Here is a 24,697-nt window from a genome sequence, read left to right on the forward strand (position 1 = left end):
GCTTTGGTTTGATTTCTTACAAGATTACACAACTGGGATATTTCTAAATTAATATGAAGCCTCCAAATCACCCAGATTTTTTAAGGGGTTTGTGGGGTTTTTCCCCTTAAATGAAGAAATCCCACAAAATCAAACTTTTGAAAATATCTTTGTCCTGAATGGGTTCAGCATGTTGAGGTTTTAACAAAAACTAATAATTCACATTACATCTTGAGTCAACATGTTGCAGATCCTGATTACAGGGACTGAAAAAGAAGGTATGAACTGCAATTGCTGAATTGGCTGGATTCACAGTAAACACTCATCAGCAACAGTGAGGAAATTCAGTGTCTGAGGCTCAAATTTCCATCAATGCCTGAAACTTTTCTGCTGAAAAAGGCCAGATTTGTAGCCTCAACTGAATGATTCTCTTAAACAGCCTCATTTCAAACTGTCCTGGTTCTTGAGCCTTTCTCATTCTTTTTAACCACTGTGATTGTCTAGAACTGTCATTTTTGCACTCCTTTCCCTCATTACTTAATTTGAAGTTATTGTGCTTTATCTAACTACTCAGTCATTCCTCTCTTAGGTTTCTATTGCCAAAAAAATTATATGAGGCTCTGAATAAAGTTTTCAGACCGTGCAGCCTGCTTGACTCTTTAAAAAGAAGGGGTTGTTCAAGAAAGGATTTAGCACTCTAGACCCTACATAGCTGTCAGAGTCTTGTTAAAAGATTTCAGGCTCACCTGCACTCTGATTCCTGTTGAGTTTTCACTTGCTGCATCCTCCACACCCACGCTTCAGGCAGCTGCTGCTCAGTGTACTAAGTGTGCTCAGAAGCATCCCAGCCTTCTGTGTACACTGAGCAGGAAGCAATCTAAAGCAGAGGGCTGCAGATTTCATTTAAAAATCCTTTACTGAATCTAGTATGTCCCTGTGCTCAGCTCTGGGGAGGCCACAGCTTGAGTCCTGTGTCCAGTTCTGGGCCCCTCAGCTCAGGAAGGAGATTGAGGTGCTGGAGCAGGTCCAGAGAAGAGCAAGGAGGCTGGGAAGGGATCCAGCACAAGTCCTGTGAGGAAGGGCTGAGGGAGCTGGGGGTGTTGAGGCTGGAGAAGAGGAGGCTCAGGGGAGACCTCATCACTCTCTCCAACTCCCTGAAAGGAGGTTGGAGCCAGGGGGGGGTTGGGCTCTGCTCCCAGGCAACTCTCAGCAAGACAAGAGGGCACAAGAGGGCTCAAGTTGTGCCAGGGGAGGTTTAGGTTGGACATGAGAAAGAATTTCTTCATGGAGAGGGTGCTCAGCCATTGGAATGGGCTGCCCAGGGAAGGGGTGGATTCTCCATCCCTGGAGATATTTCAAAAGAGCCTGGATGTGGCACTCAGTGCCATGGGCTGGGAACTGCAGCGGGAGTGGATCAAGGGTTGGACTTGATGAGCTCTGAGGTCCCTTCCAACCCAGCCAATTCTGTGATTCTGTGAAGTGAACACAGCATCTCCTGGAAAATCAGCACTGCTGTCACAACCAAATCTTAGTGAGAGCAACCACCCGCTTGGCGCTGAAAACTTATTCACAACTATTTAGGAAAACAAACAAACCAACACAAAAAAATTGGGTCTGGTGTGGCATTTTGGACTTACCTTCACACAGTGGTAGGTGGCATTAGCAGCACACACCAAGTTTTTGTTAGGCCACCCATCCAAATCTGAATCCTCACCACAGATGCGGCCGTCGCCCGCGTAGCCCGTCCTGCACTCACACTTGTACATGGGGTCACTGAAGTGGCCCAGGTAGATGCACTCTGCAGATTTATGGCAACTGTGGGTTTTGTCTTTGCAGGGATTCTCAGGCTCACAGACCTGGAAGAGACAGAGCATCCTTACTGACTCCTGGGGTGACTTGCAGCCAGCTCTGTGTGCCCCAAGGCTGTCAGCAGCAGGCTGGGTTATTCCTCTGCCTAAATACTGAAATTTGTGTTTCACTGGAGTTTAGGCAGTCCTGTCAGTTCCCAGCTTCAGACAATGTGTATCATAAAAGCAATTAAAAATTAATTCCAGGAAAAAAAATGGGCAATATTCAAAAGCAATTAGAATAATTACCACTTGCAGAACTCTGCTTACTTCCACATGTCATTAATCCCCAGAAATTACCTGCAACAGCAAGTGGATTCCTTTAGTCTTTTCTTTGTCTATCTTGTTTTCTAAATTTTTCTTTTAGTGTTCTCCTTGTCTATCTTGTTTTCTAAATTTTTCCTTTAGTGTTCTCCTTGTCTATCTTGTTTTCTAAATTTTTCCTTTAGTGTTCTCCTTGTCTATCTTGTTTTCTAAATCTATCTATGCAAGGTCTACCTTGTTGTCTTAAATCAAAGACCCTAATGAGTTCTCATGTTGTTACCTCTTTTTTTATACAGCATCTGGGGATCTGAGGCAGATGTTTTACAATCATACTTTGTATGGTGAACTAACCACAGATTGCCTCCACAGCAACAAAGAGAAGCCATCCCAAGACAAGTATTTTCATGTTTTTGTCTTGTCTATCAAGGTGTTCTCTTCAACAGAATTCCCACTTCTTTCTGTCCTTCACCACTGACAGGTGTTGGCCCAATGGAATTGAGAACTTCAGGCAGATGGGTGATGACACCCACATGAACAGCATCAGATTTATGGAGAGAACAATCCTGACACTTCAGTTTCCAATCCCCAGAGTGTAATCATCAGCCACTAAATCATCTCCTGAAGCACCACATCTACCTGGGTTTTGAGTACCTCCAGAGATGGTAACTCCACCACCCCCCTGAGCACACTGTTCCAATGCTTCACCACTCTTTCAGTGAAGAAATTGCTCCTAATATTTGGTCTGAATCTCTCCTGGTGCAATTTGAACCCATTACCTCTTGTCCTATCACTAGTCACTGGAAAAGAGGCCAATATACATGTAAGAGAAAAGAGAGCAAAGCAGAAGAATGTTTGCCCCTGGCATCTTTGGCTCATTTGGTGCCACTGCACAGACACTAGAGAAAATAAAATCCTTTAAAAAACAAACAAAAAATAATCCTATCCCAAATTAATTGTTTTATTACTCAAACCAAGCATACCCTGGAACAGCAGTTACCTATTTCAGGTTATCCCTGTTTGGAAATGGATGGAAGCTGTGCCAGGGGAGGTTTAGGCTGGATTTTAGGAAACATTTTTTTCACTGAGAGGGTTGTCAGGCATTGGAATGGCCCAGGACAGTGGTGGAGTCATCAGCCCTGGAGGCATTTAACAGGCATTTGGAGCTGGTCTTTAGGGACATGGGTTAGGAGCTGGATTATGGTGTTGGTCACAGGTCACTGGATGAGCTTGGAGGTCTCTTCCAACCTGAAACACTCTGTGATTCTGTACCCAAGTATATCCCATGCATTCATTCACAGGTATTTTCAGGTGATAGTTATTCATGTTTCAAACCTGTCACATGCTCTTTGCCACCACTTACTTGCTTCTCTGTCTTGGCAACTTCCATCCCCATCCCATAGGGCTGAGTTCCTTTGTAACGTGGGGGACAGGGCAAGCAGTGGAAACCTGGGTTTGTGTTGACACAACGATGGACCTGGTTCACCTTAAAGCAAACATCTGCCACAGCTATACACTGCAGGGAAAGGAAAAAAAAAACCATCAGGTGGCTGTGTAGTTCCCAAATAATGTGATTTTCAGAGTGATTTCCTCACATTAATGGAAACAAAGACAGTACCTCATCAAGATCCTCACAGACAGTACCATTGCCAAGGTAACCTGCTGGGCAGGGCCCACAGGACCAAGATCCATCTGGATAACTGTTGCATTCTGCTCCAGGAAAACAAGGATTTGACAAACACCCATCTGGCAAAGACACATCAAAGTGTAAATTAAGTTAGGAGAGTAAGAGGCATGTAACACTTCATTTAAGAAACAGATATTCTTTGTTATTAGCTGAAATCGACAGCTAAGATCCCTAAAAACCTTTAGAATTAGGGTTATTAAATGCATTTAAGATACTACTGATTTAATACAAAAATATTAGATTGCTACATCCAGCTGAATACATTACAGCACACTGAAGCCCTGCTTAAGAAACACAGCCTTGTCCAGAAGAAGTCAGTGTTAAGAACACGTCAAACCCCAAAATAAAAACCACTCAAAACAGTTAAATGTGCTTTCCCAAAACAAGGGTGTAACAGCAGATTTCTCCTGCACAAATTCAGAATTATCCCTCAAAGAAATACCAGCAATAATTATTTTGCAGGAATGACTGGATACCAACCAATTGGGCAGTCCTTCTTATTGCACATGTCATGTTGCCTGGTATCTCCCACACATGGCTTCCCTCCATACTGGGGCTCTGGGCTGTTGCAGAGCCGAGATCTCTCCCGAATTCCTCCTCCACAGGTGACAGTGCAGGCAGACCATGGAGACCAAGGACCCCACTGGCCATTCACTAGGATATTCAGGAGAGAAGAACATCACACAGGGGACATTTGATGCCAAAGACAACAACCCTTCCTTCAGATCCCTGACTGGAGACAGTTTGTCACTCAGTGCATAACAAGAAAGATGTTGGCAAAGCCTTGAACCGAGAAAACATCTCAGAAACAAACAAACAAATCAAAATTATACCCAACTGTTTTATAGGCATTTTTTGGCCAAGAATTAAAACAACACATTGTGCCCACTGGCATGGTGTAGCTCCATCTCAGCTGAACAAAACAAGTACCCTGTGCTCAAAGCTCCCTGCTAAGCTTTAACTTTGTACAGACAGCAGAGAGTGACCACAGGATGCAAACTTCTGCTGAGCCCAACCTGAGCTCTATGGCAACAGTGTGCTCAGTAAGGTTTCAGCTATTATTATTCTTTTGTGATCCATTAATCAGTGTATCCTCATCAGCACTGCTGCTTTCTGTATAAAAAGCTGATTTCAATGATTCATCTGCACATCTTATATTGGGACAACTCTACTGACCCTGTTGGCATCAATCCTGAAGTTTCCTGAAAAGCCAACATCTTTATACCAAATTATGTTTGTTCTTGGTAATGGAAAAAAAACCAACCTAACACATAAGGGCACTGGCATGTGTCCTTAAGTAACCTTTTCACTGGCTTTGCATGAACAGGTAGATTAAAAAATAGATGAAGTGTGTGGAGCTATTTAAGTACTACTGGGTTAGAAGCTCAAAATCACATTTCAAGCTCATATATCCCAGAGGTAGAGAGGAAAGGCTGAATGAAGGAGGGAATGAAGAAAGATATACAAAAAAGTGAGGAAAAATTATATAAAAGTAAAGGGAATTTGAGTGGAATGGATGGCCTCTAAAAATGTTAAAAGATGAGGAAAAAAAGAATGATAATATCAAATAAATATGCTGAAAATGTGTAAAATACTTTCAGAGAAGCCTGGCTACTGAGGGACTATTCCCAACAGGTACAGTATCAGCTTCCTTTTAGACAGAAAATGTTCCAGTTTTTGATATGAAAAGACAAATCACTAAGTTACAAAATGAAAACTCCCCAAAACCTTCATGTTTAAAGCCAAACCATAACTTGAGAGGTTCACAAACCCCCCAACTGCACATTTGTTTCCATTTTAAAAGCACCCTAGCAAGTCTTTTTACCCCAAACCTACAAATTACGCTTTAAAACTCATTGCAACTGAGATCTGAATAAAGAGAAGAAATTCAGCTGGAATATCACTGCTTCCCCTTGGCTTCCCAACCACAGCCTTACCTGGGCATGGGACCTTCTCACACTTCTCTGTTTCACGCCCATTTCCCACACAGTTTTTCCCCCCCATCTGGGGGACAGGGGAGTTGCAGAGGCGGATGCGGGTGATGTTCCCAACTCCACAGGTGACTGAGCAGGAGGACCAGGGGGACCAGTGACTCCAGCCCCCATCCTGACGGACTGCCAGAGGAAAAAACAAGAGTCAAAACCCCCCTGCAAAGCCCAGCATGTCAGCTCAGACATCCAAGTACAGGTTTCTTAAGAATCTCCTTGATCAAACTATGACTAACGAGCACGTCAGGCATTTTACTTGAAAATAAAGTTGCTGCAATTAAACAAATATTTGTTTAAAATACACATTTGGACATCTAGCAACTTCAGCAATAGTCTTAGGTACTATAGTACCAGCATTATTGATATAGCAGCTATTATTAATCACAATATTAGTATAGTAATATTATTAATTACAGTTCTGGAGACAGAGCATGAGCATTCTTAGTGCCTTAAATACAAAAGCTGCTTGTTATTTTGCAAAGGTCTTACATGATTCTTGTATTCCTAAAATATTAAGTGGGCCAATAATCATGAGTGACTTCTGGACCAAAACATGGCCCCATGTAGCATGATTATAACTGAGTGTTGTTTCCAAACTGACTTCAAGCAAGATAAACCCAGCTGATAATAGTAAAGAAAAGAACACCCACTCCCTTTTTGTTTCACAGAGGTGAGCCCAGAATGCACACACCTATTGAACTGTCAGGAGAGGGGGGAAAAAGGGGAGATAAAAAAAAAAAAATCAAACAATAGCTACTTTAATTATGAGTGCCCAAATGCACGTTGTTCTGACTAATGAGTGTTCACAGCAAACCCAGCTTTGGTTTTGCTTAGAGAAGTCAACAGAAGTAGCTTTAAAATCAAAAAAAAAAAAAAAGAAGAAATGTTGTGACTTACTGCGATGGTCACATTTCTTAAAGCTGCACATCCTTGTCTGGATGTGAGGGCCTGTACAAGCACTCCTGGTGACATCACACGACCTGCCTCTCATCTGAGTCCCAGAGCCACAGGTCACTGAGCACTTGGTCCAGTCTGACCATGGTGACCACCCCTCCTCACTGTCATCAGCTGCAGGGCAAAAGGGACAAAAAGGTCATTAACACTGGAAGTCACTCTACAAGCCTACACGGAAGATTTTCACTCCTCTTGGGCTGTAGAACCTCTGCTCTGTCCTCTCTTTTTTCTGATTTTGCTTTCCCAAGCTGCCACTGAAGTAGGGAATTATAGTTTCATGTAATAGTTTCATGTAAATTGCCAACAGCAATAATGCTGTTGGCTGCTATGCCCCAAAACTGCTAACCTACCTAAATCATAGCCATTGTAGTAAGTCTTATGTTTTTGATTGTAATGACACTTGAAACATCAAGATGCTCAACTTACATGGCAGTTATGATCTCTTTAAAAGGTGAAGGATATGGTCATACAATGCCTATGCCTGCAGCTGGGAAGGACTAACCTCTTCCCAACAGTCTGGGGACTGGCTGGCTGGAGAGCCTCTGCTGAAAAGGACTTGGGAGTCCTAGTAAGCCAGCAATGTGCTCTGGCAGCAAGAATGCCAAGGGCATATACTGAGCTGCATCTACAGCAGTGTAACCAGTAGGTCAAGGGAAGTAATAGTTTCCTTCTATTGGTGATCTGTTGAGAGTCCATGTGAGATTTTGTGTATCATTATGGGCCCCCAGATAGAAGACATGAAACTATAATTACATTATAGTTTCATTAATTATGTATGTACATAATGTACATTACTATAATGTAATTATAGTTTCATGTAATTACATATAGTTTCATGTAATAGTTTCATGGATCTTCATGAATGTGCATGCAGTGCTGTTGCATTGACCATTGGAAGAAGAAGACTGAGCCCAAAACTCAAGTTCAAACTGACTCTGACTTCAGAATATAGGTGAGTATGGAGAGATGTGGCCCCACCTCTGAGCACAAAGGTGAACATGATCAAGAGCACGTTTTAAGAATAGACAAAAAGTCTGAATATATTCCACTGCATTTGTATCTAGAAATTTTAACTCTTTTCCTCTTTAATAGAGTTGTTCAGCAGAGTGAAATGTGCTCAGCCCACACTGAAATCACTTAAATAGTGAAATGACTAAAACTGTCATTATTCTGAAGTCTAGTTCACAGCCTGCAGTACTGCCTTAAGTGAACCTTGACAATTTGTTCCACAGAAACAAAGCTTTATACCAGAAGAGGACAAATAACAGAAGACATGAAATGACAGAACAGAATGACAATGACAGAGAGGAGAAAAAGCTGGCACTCTTAATAAATATTGCATCAAACCACAGGAACCTTTTGATCTGGAACTTCAACACAGAATCATAGAATCACAGTGTCAGGTTGGAAGGAACCTCAAGGATCATCTGGGCCAACTCAGAGTCCAACATCCTCCCCAAGGACACAAGAAGACATCCTAACCTATATTGGACTATTTTAACAAGGCAGCAAGGAAAGAAATAACAGTGTACAGTGCTACTGCAAAGAGAAATCAAGATGTCCAGCCTCAGAAAACAACTGGGGAAGAGCATGTATCTAATCTGTAGTGTCCAACTCATCAGCTGACTTCTAGGCAACCAACATAATTACTGAAGAGAGACCAATTCCCCCAGAAAGTACCTTCAAGCAGACAAGATGCTTCCTATGAACCTTGCATAAGTTTTTCATTTGAATCTTACTTGTTTTGACTTCTCCAGCACTAGGAGTTATTTTAAATATTGCCAAAAAACACCTTTCTCTTTGGCTAAATACTCACAGTGAGAGCAGACTGGACAGCATTCACCTTCAACAAAAGATGGATCAGCACAGGAAACTGCAGGGCAGGTGATTTGATTGCACACAATTTTAGAATCCTACAGGAAAAAAACAAAACAGTTATGACTTATGCTCACATACTGAGGCAAATAAAAGTGGGCAGCTGGGGAAAGTTTCATGTGTGGAAATTATTTTATGTGTTTGAAATGTCACAGACATTAAGACTGTCCCCTTGACCTTAGCACTGGTGAGGCTGCACCTTGAGTGTTTTGTTTTGGGCCCCTCACTACAAGAAAGACATTGAGGTGTTGGAGAGAGTCCAGAGAAGGGCAATGAAGATGGTGAAGGGTCTGGAGAACAAGTCTTATGAGGAGGAGCTGAAGTAACTGCTGTGGTTCTGCGACTACTTTTAATAAATATTTTTATGTATACATAAAATTCCAGGCCAAGCTCTGAGTGTGACCTGAAAAAAAACAAAGCCACTATTCATTTTTGCAGAGAAGAATGTTTCCAAATCCTTACCTGGCAGGTGCATTTGGTGCAGCTATCTACAATCCAGCTTTCATTATCTGCAAAGACACGGCCATCCTGCCAGCAAACTGACTGGTTCTTCAGAGTTTTGTTAGGCCCAATCAATTCCCACATGATTTGGTTCTCTTCAGACTAGAAGATAAAGGAAAGAAAAGAAATTATGTTCTTTGTAAACAATTTGAAATAAGATAAAACTGAGGCAACTACTGGATTTCAGTCTTCCATTAAAAGACAGAAAAAGTGTATTTTCTCATGTATTTCTGTAGACCAAGTAGAAGATCCCAGGTACTGCAATACAGCATAGCAATTCTTCAGCTATTATTATAAACACAGTCACACAATGCTGTTCTTAGCAGTTTTGCTTTTCTCTAATTCACCTCACCTTAAGATGGGAAGATTAGCACTGAGACATATGGCATAGTAATAAACTTCCATCAAAAAGGATTAATCAGAACAGAGAATTATTCAGAACAAGATGAAGGGCAGACATTCAGTAACATGCCAGCATCTTACTGCCACTTAAAGTCACATATATCCACAGTTCAGATCCCCTGTGTAGCCACTTGCTAGTCATAAACAGTGTAAGTAAACAACACTTCAGCAGTACAAAGGTGAGGTGGGGTTTGTTACCTATCAACTTCCAAACCTGCAGTACCTTTAAGAGGGTTGATTTCATCTGTGGATGAGTGCATGTTTGTGTTCTTTTAAACCCCATTTTGGGAAAACCAAACCTTCATGAAGGTGCCACACTCAAGACCTCCCAAACACTGAAAATTTTCACTCTGAAAACGTAAGTCATCCCTATGATACGTAGCTATACCAACAGGCATGCACCTAGAGAAACTTCTATTAATCACCTGTGGCATAAAAGAAATGAAGGAGAGAGTGCTGCTCAAGATTTCTCTTCAGTTGTTCAGACTTCACAGGTACCTACCACTTTCTGGAGGTTGTCAGCCAAGTTGTTGACCACGATGCGGAGGCCGGTGAGCTCGGTGAACATGGTGCCCAGCTCTTCACAGGAACGGTCACAGAATTCCACCTTTTTCTCTGGCTTCTCCCCCACATACTCAGTGGTGACAGCAGGGCTCAAGTGAAGGATTTCAGTGCTCTCGTTGATGGTGTTCACTTCAGCTGGTAGCAAGGTAGGAAAAAGAAAAAAAAAAAAAAAGCTGCATATAGAAAATTCTTCGTCCGCAGATTACAGATTCCTGCTGGAATTACAGACTGGCACCCACGGGGAGGGTTTTAAACACAACTCTTTTGGCACAGCTTCCTGCTAGATTATACCCATGAATCCAAGAGAGGGGTTAGATGTCAGCTGGTTCCAATTATAGGCTTTCCCTTTTCAAAATGAAGAGCCAAGCTGTGTCTCACATGGCCCTCATTTGAAAAGACTGTTGGCACCACAACGCATTCATTTCTGAAGGAGGCTTAACAAAAGGACACAGTATCAAAAAAAGCAAACCCATTTCATCCACTCAGAGCCACAAAAAGTTTCAGGTTTTTTTTCCTGACCTATCACATTTTCCTGATGCAGGGAAAAGGCAGGAGAAAGAGCTTCCTTGCAGAAAGTCATCGTCTGTGTTCTGCCCATAAATTCCAGGGTTCCTTGGCTCAAATTCAGACCATTATGCAACTTCTCCCAGACTCTGGGCTGCTCTGTGTTGCACTGCCTGGTGTTAAAACTCAGAGGAGCTGTTCTAGTGGTAGTTGAATGCTGAAGTGAAATGGAGGTCAGGCTAAGATCAGGCTGAATATTTGATTTGTCACTCCAAACACCCCTCCATCAGGCAGATGGTAATTAAAACAGAACTTTGTGTGCATCAGACAGGAAAAATTGGGCATGTCCTTGTATCTTCCTGTCTATAGCTAATACTTTAAATGGAATATAACTGAAAGGAGTATTTAATTAAAAAAAGAACACAGATAATTAAGTAAAACAGCCTGCACTCTGTTACACAACCTCTACTAGGTAATATCTTACAGAATCTATAGAAGCTGTCCCTAAGGACTCCTCCAAGGACTACTCAGTAAGAAGTATCCTTAGGAATTCCTGGAGTGTTCTCTGAGGACATCCAATGATGAGATCAACAGAAAAAATCAACACAGGAATGTGAGCCAGAAAACGCATCCATCCAAACACCCCAACACCACTCAGAGTTGACACATGACAGAAGGTGGCAACTCTTTAAAAAAAAAAAAATGTTTGATTTGGCTTGATTTGATGCTTGATTATCCAAGCTAAAGTCTTATATTTAAACACAGAAGAATGAAAATGGAAGCAGGAGGAATTCTTCATTCAGATAGAAGGATAAAAATAAAAAGAACAAAGTAGAAACCTGTAAGATGACATTGAATAATTACTTCTCAGCCATCCTTAGAGTGATTAGTTTGATGTGCTTTTCAATTAGTTCTGGAACATCTGCCCCTAGCCAAGGTCTACAATAAATTGCCTGCAGTATTCCAGAGTTGAAGTATTGTCCAGCTTCCCTTACAGGATGGGAGAAAACTGATATAGCACATAGGAGCTCAGAACTCTGCCATAACTCTTTATTTCAGCTGCTTTTTGATTCCCTGGAAAGAATGCAATTTTCCTACCACACTGGAAGTCTGTTTCTCAGATTCCACCATAGCACTTGTCAGGTCATTAATTTCATATTTTTCAAGCCAAGATGGAGTGTGTCTTGACCGGAACATTCTGAGGACATTAATAAAGCTGCAATCTCAGCAGGAAACATAAACCAAAACTATGTTAGAAGAACTAAATCCACACTTCCTACTAATACTTGGCAGCAACTGAAAGAAGATGCCTGGGGATCACTGAGAAATCAGTTCTCTGCTGCTTGCTTCCAGCTAATTTCCTAAGGACCACATGACCATCTTGAAAATAAGAAACCAGAAGAGCAGAATGAGCACCCTTCCCATATGAAAATGTCATTCTGGTGATCCAGCTGAAGGGTTTTTATTCCTGTGCCTATTTAGTTATGCTTTTGTCTCCTCTCCTACTGAGCACCATGTCTAAGTCCTCCCTAAAATATCTGCAGATACTTTCCTACCCTCAATCCAACAGCAATCCCAAACTCCCATTTCCCCAGACCTCACATTCTCACTCTAAGATTAAAGATGCAGCCAGACAACACAGTCCTGTCTCTGAAAAAGCAGCAGGTTTTATCGTGTCCTCAGAGCTGAGGGCACCTCAGTGGTAACATCTCTAATGGGACACACACACACACATTAAATGTGGCATCAGTGGCTGCACCACAGCTCCCTGTGGGGGCCACCAAATTGGGAAAATACTGTGGCCAGCAGGTCCAAGGAAGTGATTCTGCCCCTGTGCTCAGCCCTGGGGAGGCCACAGCTTGAGTCCTGTGTCCAGTTCTGGGCCCCTCAGCTCAGGAAGGAGATTGAGGTGCTGGAGCAGGTCCAGAGAAGAGCAAGGAGGCTGGGAAGGGATCCAGCACAAGTCCTGTGAGGAAGGGCTGAGGGAGCTGGGGGTGTTGAGGCTGGAGAAGAGGAGGCTCAGGGGAGACCTCATCACTCTCTCCAACTCCCTGAAAGGAGGTTGGAGCCAGGGGGGGGTTGGGCTCTTTTCCCAGGCAACTCTCAGCAAGACAAGAGGGCACAAGAGGTCTCAAGTTGTGCCAGGGGAGGTTTAGGTTGGACATTGGAAAGAATTTCTTTCTGGAGAGGGTGCTCAGCCATTGGAATGGGCTGCCCAGGGAAGGGGTGGATTCTCCATCCCTGGAGATATTTCAAAAGAGCCTGGATGTGGCACTCAGTGCCATGGGCTGGGAACCACGGGGGGAGTGGAGCAAGGGTTGGACTTGATGAGCTCTGAGGTCCCTTCCAACCCAGCCCATTCTAGGATTCTGTACCTTGTGGTCAGTATCATACTCATGGCTTTTCAGTCATGGTAATGAAGCAGGATGGACAGTGCTAGAAAAATCAGCCACGAATTAACAAGCCTCTCAAGTCACATTGGTGGCCTCAAGCCACACTGTGCTTTCCTCTGGTGTTGCACAAGCAGTTTCCATCTTCTGGTGTTCTCTTGGGGTTGCAAAGGAAAAGTGAAAATACTCTGAATTGAACTATAGGCTAATACTACCCAAGAAGGATTAAAAAAACTTGAATAATCTATAATTTATTGTACTTGGAAATGAACAAATACATTTAAAAAAAAATGTATCCGTGGGGTATGAGCTGCAATAGCTGAAGGGTATAAAAAGTATAAGGAACACATCAGCATGCAGAACCCAATTATCCCTTTAGGTTCCCAGTGCCTTCTTCTGTAGAGTAGAAGCCAATAACCTCCCATTTTCACTTTATTTCTAAACACTTGGACAAACTGTTTCCCTTTGTGGTGATCAACTACTGATAATGTAAGCCACTTGAAGATACTCTTTCATTGTTTTTTTGCTGGTTCAATCTACATCTGCACCTATGTGCACCTGGGGACCTCATCCTCTTGAAGGAGACTTCTGCCCCTGATTGCTGAATGTGCCCTCAAGGTTCTCCTTTGATCTCTGGGAATTCTGTTTCCACTATTATTGAAGTAGGAAAAGCTCAACTTCCTGAAACCACAATTCTCTTTTATTCAGATTACAACTAGACCTAAATACACTTTCTATTTTCCCACAGCACTTCTGCTCCTGAAGCATTTCCTTCCACTAACAAAGCTAAAAACCAGTAATAAGTAGTTCTGAGTAGCTTCTGAGTACAGAAAACAGCTTGGCTGGGGTGGGTGACAACCAAGAGAAGAGGGCACATCCTCTTGGCTGTCCCATTTAAGGCCACTTCCATTCTAGCCAGTGACTCATTTCTAACACATCATCACACTTGTGATGATGAAACACATGAAATAGCCAACCAATGGACTTTATCAAGATTTAGAAACAAACTAGCAAGCTGAATTAATTTTTTTTGTGGCTATACATCACTATACAGAAGTACACATACATCTGCACACAGACTTTTATATATCTTGGAAGTTTTTTCTTACAAACTCTCAATAGCCTGGACCCTTCTGAAAAACTGAAGGCCTGCTACTGGTTAATTTATGGGTTCTGCATAATACAGGAAAAAAAAAAAAAGTCTGCTCAACTGACTTGCTCTGAGACATATGTCCTGGTGAAGTGACAGAAATAATGGCATTTCAGATGGTAGGCATCCCAAATAAAACATCAAAGCTCTGACTTCCTCAGTTCCTCTGGTGGAATCAGCTCTCTCTGATTCTTGACTGAGCTCCTGCCAATCACAAACTCTGGAAAGCAATGAGCCAGCACCTCCCATGAACTGAAGCACAAAACCTCAGTGAATACTTGACAAATTTTCACTCTTTCATGATGAATCCAACACACTCCCACACACAGAGGGCTGCCCTCCCCATGAGGTCAGCAGCAACTGGGCTAATGAGAGCACATGGGAGCATTTCACATCCATGCCTGCCATACCTCTTATTTTTATTATTCCTTTTCCTTACATTGTTTTATTAACTTTGGGATTCAAACTCAAAGAATCTTTGCTGAGGGCTTCAGTGTCTTTAAGATTTGCAGACTTGCTCATGGGCCCATTGAGAGTCACACAGCAGCTTCCCAGGCTTGTGCTCAAAGAAATAATGATCTTTCCTCTCATGGAAGAATGCAGATATTTTCATGCATGTGCACTTATCCTTTTATTTCTAAAGATTTCTTGCTTGACAGTTTTTCTCCCAACTTGAAAGCAGAAGCTCAGATTTATAAATCCAAGATATAACAACCAAATTGTAGTCTAGAGAATAGAAATAATACCTCAATATACCCAAATATGTTAATTATTACGACAAAAAAAGTAACTGGATTTTTTTTTCTTTTTTTAATAATATTCCTCTACCATTTTAGAGGTATTTCCTGCATGGTTTTAGGATAATATGCCACCCTTAAAGTTTCTCATTTCCAGAGTCAACTAAACATTATTAATAAAGGTAAAAAAGCCTTACTTGAATGGCTCCTCTGGCATCCTTTTTTACGTAGAACATCTTCTATTGAAGTATCAAAGATTAACTGAATATTTTGCAAAAGACCCTGTAATAATAATAATTGAAAATAATAATAATTAGAAACTAGTTAAATCCATTTAGGATTAACCTGCTGTGTCTCAAACTCATGCTATTGACTGGATTTAGCCTTAAGTAAATATAAAAAAAACAACCTACAAGGCTTTTAAACTGAAGAACAAAGAAAAAAACCCCATATAAGCAACAAAATCAGGTAAATTCTGAGATAGGTCCTAATGAAAGAATTATTAATTGGCAATGAGCTCACATCTCCATTTCCATAGAAAGCATTTTAGGTGGTAGTTCTATGAGACATATGACATGAGGGCAAAGCCAGCTTTTGAAGTCCCTGCCCCACAACACCTCAGTCCATTCCCTTGCATCCTATTTCCCCATCTCCTCAGTTGTGCTGCAACTACCCTGAGACAACACTAGAAAAACCAGTATATTTCACTGAAAAAAAAAAAAAAAAAAAATCAAAAAAGAAAAAAAATTACTTGAAAAGCACATTATTTCACTGATTCACTTAACAGTACTGCTCAAAAAATCCAGTTCTATGAGCAGAAGTGATGAGCTGTGAAGAGAGGTGAGAATGGAGAAGCTATGGACAGGATCTTCTGGCTTTCCTGCCAGAAGTGGTCACCCTGTGAAACCACACACCATGTCATGCTCTGGCTGACAACTAGATGGCACAACAGGACGAGAAAGGAAAGGGCTTTTCAAAGTTTTGAAGCCAGGAGTTCACGTTTGGTTTCAGGTGTGAGTGAAAAGAAGGCACCTGAGCCAGATCACATCACTGTATGAGGTTGGAAGAAATGCCCATTTCACAGAAAGGTCAGAAAGTGTTTAATTGCATAGCTTTAAACAAAAGAAACAATAAAGGTTTCACACAAAAGGAAAAAAATAATTTACAGAATTAATCATAACATTTTATTCTATTTTTTCCAATTTTTTTCTTTTTCTTCATTAAAAAGAAGATATATTCAGACTACCAATCAAGATGCTGTTAGGACATGGGCCAACACCACATGCTTCAGCCCCATTAAAAATTCTCTTTCCTCCATATTTTTTTTTAAAAAATAAATCTAGCAACTGCTGACAGGTTCCTATGACTTGAACAGACACATTTCAACAGAAAAATAAGTCTTCAAGGAATTTCCAAAGAATTCTACAATTCTCCACAAAAATGCAACATATTCAGAAGCCTTAAATCTGGAAAAGAAAGTGGCTGGTTGCACAGGAAACCCATCAACTGGTCTTGTACACTTAGGCTGACTTTAGACCATGCCGTCCCAGTCTTATTTTTTTTCAGGAACCCTCAACTTCACCCAACACAGCTCCAAGCCATGAGTAAAACATACCCTGGAGAAATTCTGTCTGGGAACACCTATCACCTCACCAAATCCAAGAGGTGTCAGGGCAACAAAACTACACCTACTGTACGTTCTCAAACTTGTTGCAGCTCCTACAACCTTACCTCATCAGTGACCCATGCTCCTGCAGGTTACTCACCCTGAAATGGTTCTCCCGAACGGACCCTTTGGCCACGTACATTCTGCTGTTCTCAGATTTCAGCTGCTCATAGAAAGGCTCCTCCAGGATGAAGCTGTCAATAAGGTCACAGCCAACAAAGAGGTTGTAGTTCTCCCCTGTTATTTGCACGGTGAGGTTCTTCCACTGAGAGTCAGCAAGGTCCACATCTTCCAGGGAAATCACATTCTGGAAGCCATCCACCCAATAGATAAGGTCCAGGGTGTTGGCTCGCCCATTGGAAATGATCTCAAACTGCCTCTCACTGATGCCAGGCCCCTCTAAAGCAAGGAGGGTGCCTCTAGATTGCCTGTCCTGTCTCAGGGTGGCTGAAAGGATAAAGCCCTCATTTTGTCGGGTGAGTTTGACAATCTTTTTTAATTTCTCAGCTTTGCAGGGAGGGATGTGGTCAAAGCGAATGAAGCGATACGCTGGGACTGAGGGGTCAGGGCCCCGAAACACTTTGGCTCCAATTGTCTTTCTGTTTATGTTACTGATCTGAAGTAAATCAAAAGTAGTCTCCTCTTCCTTCTCACCATCTGAAAAAAATTAACAGTGCGTGACCAGGTGGCTACAAAAAAAAAAAAAAAATGTGAGGAGAAACACAGCTCTGCAGGCTGGGCTGGGGAAGCACAGTCACACGGCAGAGCAAAGCCACTGCTTTCCTACTGCCACAAACATGCAAGTGAATTGTATTTTCCACCTAGAATTTTCATTTACAACTCTCACCCTCTCTACCCACAGGTCTAAACATGCTTGGTTATACACTAAAGACATGGCAGCATAATTTACAGCAAACTTTTATACAACTTTTATACCTCTGCATGCATTATGCTCACGGATGCACCTAAAAAAAATCCAACATTTTGTATGTATGAAGGGATAAGGAAGTGGAGCCAATTTCTCTATTTTGACTGCCAGCTAATAAAAATCAAATTATGGGAAGCCACGTGGCCAGATGACAACAGGAAGCAGGAGATTTGCTTTCTGAAGATTCAGGCCAAGAAGTCAAATGTAAATGATGGGTCTTGGCACCGTGCCAGTTCACATCCTCCACCCAACCTACTCAGTCTGTAGAGCTCTACTTCTCTACCTCCAGCTCAGCAATTCTGTTTGTTCTACTTTCAACACACATTTCCATAACATTTCTGAAGAAGTCTTTGATATATACTAGGGAATTGTCACTAAACAGCAGTAAGATGTAGCTACCAAAAAAACCCACCAACAACCCAGCAACTACTATTCCAAGTGCTTCTTAAAAAAAAAAAATTATATATGATTACTTTGTAGCTCAGGTAAATTAGTGTTTTACACCAACTTTTAGCTTTAGAAGTTACTCTATATCTAGTGAAGAAGTGTCAGAACTTACCTTGAGCATCTGAGGAAACCCACAGGGTTATCAACACAGCAAGCCACAACAGCCCACTCCTCTGCAGCATAACTCCTAGGAGTAAGTGAAGAAGTAGTAAGAAATAGTATTTATCAGCTACAAATATTTTCATTTGCTTCATGAAATACTCAAAACAACTATGCATACAAAAATCACAATTTATATCTTGTCTAATTCTTGTAATGCCTGTTCTGGGGTTATTCTTGCTGCCAGAAGTAAGACACACCATCAAGTGAAGGGAGTGGTAATAAATTAAGCTGCTTTTTATGCAAATGTCCCTAATAATAAAAAGGTAAGACACACACAAAATACATGCTGTTGTTTTCTCTCAATTTTCAGCTGCTGGCATAGGGACCACACGACTCAATGGAGCAGCTGAAATTCCTTGCAGGGATGATGAGATCTCAGTAGATGCTGGAGTACTAGGGGTACTTCTCGGTAGCTTTTTCAGTAGCATCACACTATTTTTTTTTTAATTTATTTTTCTGCAGAAGCACATTACGTATCATTTACCCATTCCTCCAACCCAGGAGCTAACCCCACAGCTGGATAAAATGACTTTTACCGGGATGCTGTTCTTGCCCTGCAGCATTACTGCATCTCCACAGGCGTTCCGCGGCACCCCATGAAGGGACCAAGCTACAGACCCTCATTTCCCTCACACAACCCTACGGCTTCCACACATTTTCGGAAAAACTCAGGCATGCCAACTTTTACTGTCGATATTTTTTTCTTTTTTTTTTGGGTGGGGGGAGGATTTCCTTACTCTCCGCCACCCCGAGGCAACACCATTACCAAACTTCTCTCCCCTCTCAACCCCGCGCGTTCCCGGGGGCAGATCCCTTCATCTTTCACCCCCGGCACCGGGATGTGGAACGAGGAGACGGCACTACCGGACACCCCCATGGCCGGAGCAGCCCTTTCCGTCTCCCCCTTTTCCCCAGAGGAGGCTTCGCGGTGGGGAACGGCGCCTTCCCCCTCACCTGGCATGGGGGGAGCCGCCGGCGCGCTGAGGCGATGCCGCTGGGGAGGAGCGGAGCTCGGTTCCCTGCCGCCGTCTCAAGTCCCTCCGCGGCCCCGCGTACCGCGCCGGCCCCTTTATGGGCTGCGGGCCGGGCCCCGCTGTCAATCAGCAGCGCCGGGGCTCGCCCCCGGCTCTCCCCTTCGCTGTCACCCCCCTTCCACTGCCCCCTCCCCACCTCGCCTACCTGCGAGGCCATCCCGGGCTCGGACCCTCCCCTGTACCGCCCTCCATGGGCGGGCACAGGGCGGAGCCAGGGGAGGAGAGGGCGGACGGAGCCTCCCTCAAGCGAGCAGAGGGCGGGAAGAGGCGGCCGAGGGCGTTCGGCGGCCCTGAGCTCCGTGAGGGGGAGAGCGGGGCCGCCCCTGAGGCGGGGCCCTCGTCAGGCAGAGCCGGTCCCGGGCGATTCGTGAGGGGCCGGGACACCTTTAGCCCGGGACCCCCTTCAGCCTAGGGCTCCCTTCAGCCCGGGACCCGGCGCCGGGGTGTGAAGCACCGGGCCCCTCCGGCCTGGCGCTGGCTCGGCACGATCGGGGCTTCTTGAAACTTTTCCAGGCTGAGAGCTCGGTTGGAGGAGCGAATCCTCTCAAGTTGATCGTTTTTATCTCAAAACGAGATCTGCCCCAGGCACTTTCTTCCCTCTCTTCATTTGTGAAGTGGTTACTGGAGCAGCCTCTCAAGTGATCACCATCTTTCCTCTTTCCTCTTTTTCCTCTTTCCTCTTATTCCTCGTTCCTCATTTTCCTCTTTCCTTTTTTTCCCCTTTTTTTCCTCTTTCCTCCATGGGGTGCAGCACCCTTTGGGCTGGGTGAAAGCACATGGGAGTTCTTCAGGTGTGCTGCTGATGGAGGGAGCCTTGCCTTGGGCTAATGAAAACAGCACACAAGAAATCTCCCTGCCAGTCCCCTTGGGAGGACTGGAAAAAAACCTGTCCAGAACCAAGGGCAATGGGCACAGCACTTGGAAGTACTGGGTTGACCTGCTGAGGAACAGCCCCTGTGGCTGGAGGCACCATACTCCATGTGGAGCAGGAGAGTGGAACCCTCCAGTGGGTCCACAGAACCTGCCCTTGGCACGCATTAATGTTTCAGATGTTAAAAGAGGAAAAAAAAAACAAGATTCCTCCTGCTGGAGCCTGAAGTGGGGTTGCAGAGTCTCTGTGGAAGGCATGGATTTGGCTGAGGTGCCTGCAGAATCCAAGAAATGGAGCCCTGTCAAGTGTCTAGGTGGACCAACGCCACAAGTGTTTAAAAAGAAAGCAACAAAAAAAAAAAAAACACAACACCCCAAAAAAAGCGTAGGAAATCTTCAAAGTTCCTCACTGCAATTTCAAACTTCAGTAGAAAAAGGTGTTGATGTTTCAGAACTCGGGAGGCTTCGAAAGGCTCCATCTGTCAGTGGAGCAGAAAGCGCCAACGCAAGCACTGCTGCCTTTCCTTTGGCCATGGGAGCTCCTTCCAACTTGGCTGGCCTTGGACTTGCAGGGGACTGAGAGCCAAGGAGCCTTCCCCTTTCTCACAGGGTCCAAGGATCTGAGCCAAGCTAGCAGGGAGACAGCTTTTTTTGTCTTCCGAAGACATTTGGTTTTCAGTTTTGCGAAACCTCAAGAATTTTTAAAAAAGAGCTAATGAAGTTCACAAAACCTCAAATTCTACTGAGTTTACTCATTCCCCTCGCTATATTAAGGCTGAGTCTTGATATATGTGGCATGCATGGTGTGTTTTCCACAAGGTCCTGAGCAGCACTGGTGCAGTCCTCAAGAAGCTGCTCTGGGTTTACAAGTTGGAGAAGAGTGGGCAGAAAAGTATTCAAGAGGGCTAGAAGGTGTCTTTGAGATAATTAATTTATTTAGTTATTTAGCGAAATACTTTTTACAGTGGAAATTTTTGAGCCAGCAAAAGGACAGTGCAAAATAAAGAGAGAAAAATTACTATTTTATTTTAGCTTTTAACCAGCTACCTCATAACAGAACTCTTCATGGCTGTTGGGGGTTTCAGGAAGGAAGGATTGACAGCATATTGATTTATATGTAGGATGATGATTGAGGAGACAGATTTTGGTTCAAGAACCCTGTCTTGGAAGGGGTGAACATCCTCTTATTCCTCTGTCCTGGTGGTTTGTGTTATTCCTACCCAGATGCAGGACTGGGATTATGGTGGTTTTAAACACTGGAATGGATGACACAAGGGCCATCTAACACGAGGGTTTTTCTGACAAAGCTTTATGGGTGCTTTCATTTTAATTCTTGCCTGTGTAGTCAAAAACCCCCAAACTGGGCATCACAATCAGGTATTTAGTTTTCCATTCTTTGATTCAGAGGGGTAAGTGTTTCATTTCCAACTTTCCTTAAGTAATTTCCAGGTACAAAATGCTAACACGTTCCCTCAGAACAAATGGCCACGGGCTGTACAAATCCCAGCTGGGGGACTTCATGATCTTGTAGAGGAAGGAAACCTTGCTACCACCCATTTACAAACCTCATCTTTACTCAGCAAAGTGCTTTCCACATAAGGGCTTGCTCAGGGGTGTTGGCAGGAGAACTGGGGAGTTTCAAATTAAGCATATGGTGAAGTGTTTTGCTAAACTGGGCCCTCCATGATTTAACTGGTGTCACACAATAACTTGGGGAAAGAGCCAGAAAAGTGGAGCTTCTAACTCAGGGTTGGAAATATGAATCTGGAAAGTGGTCTTTTCCCTGCCTCTTGCAGGACGTGTGGCAAAACAGATACCTGTCTACAAACAGTTAAATGTGTCCTTAACTGTTTTACAGATCTTTTGTATTCTTTCTCCACACGTGAGCTGCTGAACATGTTAGGGCTGCCAAATAGTTCCAGCCTCCAAAAAGGAACATTCCTCTACCAAATGTGATGCAAATGAACATTGAAAATACTCACTAAATCCCACGTTGTTGCTCTGGCTTCCAAAAAGCCCTTTTGCTAGGTTCAGAAGAGATTTCTTTACCCGAAGACCTTTAATTACAACTTTATTGGGGAGGTTCATATTCTTTCTCAAAGGTATTGCTCTTTTCACACTTCAGGGAAAAAAACACATCACTACAGACCTGATTTTTAAACAGCTGAGACTATCCTCATGATCCAGGCTGTAATATTATAATTTTAGGTGATTTTCATTACTGTATTTTCTGTACATCAAATGGAATTTGGTCTCTTGTACTTACAGATCTTCAAAGACACCCCAAATTTCAAAGCTTTTAGGTGGTTTGTCTTCAGTCCTTAGGCTGGATGGCTTAAAAATGGTCTCATCAGGTACAGTGTGTCCCTGAAACAGGGTTCACAGGGTGGAAAGAGATCAAGAGAGACAACTGGGAAGAGAAACCCAATGGAATGAAAGCCCAAACAGGGGCGAAAAAAAACCCCAACAAAACCAATGCCCAAAACCCAAGCTCAAAAGGATTGAAATTGATTGCAAAAAAAACCTGGAAAGGCCACAGAAAACAGCCCAGGGGTTTGATATCTCTCCATACATTCAGAACTCCCGCAGATGGAGTCGTGGGTCCCAGAGGATGAAGAGATGAAAGCAAACAATTCATGAAACTCCTACAGCTGGCTGTGGGTCTCTGACTGGGAGAAAGAGCATCATTCAGCTGCAGCCTGATAATGATTATGATGATTAAAGCTGAACAAATAATTCCCCCACATTTTTTTTTTTTTTTTTTACTACTCTAATATGTGTCTTGCCTCTTTTTCCCTCCGTGAGAACATCCCCACACAGACCACAGCTTCCCCTAGCACATTAGATCCTGGGATGTGCTTGTATAGATCTTACTTGAGTTGATGAATATTTCAAATCCAAATAATCTTGCTAAGCTGTGAATGATCAGAAAAGTCAGACAGCAATATTTCAGCTCCACAAACAGCACACCATCACTTACACTTGGATGTATCTACTAAAGCATCCATTTTGCTCTGAAATGGCTCAGGAAGCTGTCATCCACGTCAAATTAAATAATTCCAATCATTTCTGGAATAGTTCAGAGCAAATCTGTTTTGCTGTGCTGTTCCTTGTCCCACTGCCACTGTCTCTGGTACTCTGGAAAAGGGAACAAGGAGAAATTTGCCCTGGTTATTGTAGTCTGATGCAGTCCTAAACCAAAATCCTGGGAAAGGTAGAAAAATATCCCTTAGAGCATGCCCCAGGAACAAAGCAATGCAACTCCACACACATTTGCTGCAGACCTGCAAGCTCTTGGCTTTTTGTTTATTTATTTGTAATGAATTCTATGCTTCACCCTATTTAAGAACCAGCTGGCTTCCCATCAGTCAAAAGACTCTCAGAAAACTGTAATTTGTTCCCTTTCCTACAAAACATACTCTTCCTATTCCTATCCATAGCACTAAAAATTACAAGCTAATCAAGTGTGGTATCATTCAGCATAAATATCTTTACTGACACGATTTTTCTGGCTTCTTTACTTCCAACCATTAACTGTATTTCTCCCTAGTCCTATTTTTTCCTGACATTGTTTTATTTTCCTTCCCATGAACTGCTCACAAGTGCTGGAACTGGGGGCATAGGAATGGGCTGATAGTCATCAGCTGAAGAGCAAAAACTGATATTTATTATTCTTTTGCATGTATTTAGTTACTTATTTTCTGTTCCAAGGGTATTCACTTCTAGGAAAGCAGACAAGAACAAGCTGGTTCTAATTTAAAAAAAGCCCTGCTGACCAGAAACATCTCATTTTTATCTCAGATAACCACAGAGTGCATCTGAAATTTGCCTGGTAATTTGCATGGTTCCCAACATGAAGGGAGGGAGAAATTAAGTGGATAGCTGTGGCATTGTTGCAGTTGGGTGAATGTTTGGGCAGAGGTGGTTTTTTTGGTTAATCATGTAGAATACTGTCATCTGACACCCCTTGTTCAGCAGCAGCAAAATGCCTTTCATTTCTCTTTCCATTTGGAGTGAAAACGTTTTCCTCAAAAAAAAAAAAAAAAAAAAAGCAATCAAGGAATTCTTGACTAAATTTGAGTTCTGTTTGCTGTTATTCTTCTTTCTTCTCCCAAATCCTTAATGAAGGTGATAATTAAAGAGTTGCTTGAAAAAAAAACAAAAAACCCACAAAAATCCAAAACCAAAAAAAAGCAAACCCCAAAACCCAAAAACAAAAAACCAAAGAAAAACAAAGCAAACAAAAAAGCCCCAAAACCAAAGAAAACCCAAGCAAACAATAAACAAAAAACCCAAAGAAACCCAGAAAATCTGGATGCATGTCTGGGGTACCCATCTAGAGGTCTAATCCCTTGCATATTTATCAAACTCCATGGAGAAATCATCTAGAAACCAGCTCAGTAACAGCCTTCAAACAAGGGTATGTGCAAGGCAGGTTGTTCAAGCCTGGGTGGCTCAACATTCAGAAATCCAGCTCTTGGAACACTTTTTTTTTAAAAAAAAAAAAAAAATCAACACCCCCTCCCAAAAAGAAAAAAAAAAAAAAAAAAAAAAAAAGCCAAAAACCACACAAGAAAAAACCATACAAAAAAAAAAAAAACACAACCACAAAATGATGTAACCTGTATGTGAAGTGGAATTTCTTGTCTCTCTCTTGTTCTGTGTGATTTAAAAGACTGCTCTGAGATGCTCAGCTCATTGAGGGCTTTAGCATGGAAGAGAGAAGCAGTAAAATTGAATTTAAAAGGGGC

General features: G+C 42.7%; 1 protein-coding gene across 1 annotated transcript in view; it reads right to left on the reverse strand.

Moving 5' to 3' along the window:
• THBS2 (thrombospondin 2) overlaps window positions 1-19,199 on the reverse strand; it is a 35,208-nt gene extending 16,009 nt beyond the window's left edge. Inside the window, exons 1-13 of the mRNA XM_071738896.1 lie at window positions 18,997-19,199; window positions 17,993-18,067; window positions 16,606-17,162; window positions 15,037-15,121; window positions 9,997-10,193; window positions 9,054-9,194; window positions 8,533-8,629; window positions 6,660-6,830; window positions 5,712-5,888; window positions 4,255-4,428; window positions 3,706-3,833; window positions 3,451-3,603; window positions 1,617-1,835 (exon numbers count right to left, since the gene is read on the reverse strand). Of these exons, the coding sequence (XP_071594997.1) occupies window positions 1,617-1,835; window positions 3,451-3,603; window positions 3,706-3,833; window positions 4,255-4,428; window positions 5,712-5,888; window positions 6,660-6,830; window positions 8,533-8,629; window positions 9,054-9,194; window positions 9,997-10,193; window positions 15,037-15,121; window positions 16,606-17,162; window positions 17,993-18,067; window positions 18,997-19,003 (2,181 nt within the window). The 5' untranslated portion in view covers window positions 19,004-19,199. The remainder of the gene's footprint in view (window positions 1-1,616; window positions 1,836-3,450; window positions 3,604-3,705; window positions 3,834-4,254; window positions 4,429-5,711; window positions 5,889-6,659; window positions 6,831-8,532; window positions 8,630-9,053; window positions 9,195-9,996; window positions 10,194-15,036; window positions 15,122-16,605; window positions 17,163-17,992; window positions 18,068-18,996) is intronic.
• Window positions 19,200-24,697: the final 5,498 nt, after the last annotated feature.

This window comes from Heliangelus exortis, chromosome 3 (assembly GCF_036169615.1).
Source record: "Heliangelus exortis chromosome 3, bHelExo1.hap1, whole genome shotgun sequence".
Taxonomy (NCBI): Eukaryota; Metazoa; Chordata; class Aves; order Apodiformes; family Trochilidae; genus Heliangelus; species Heliangelus exortis.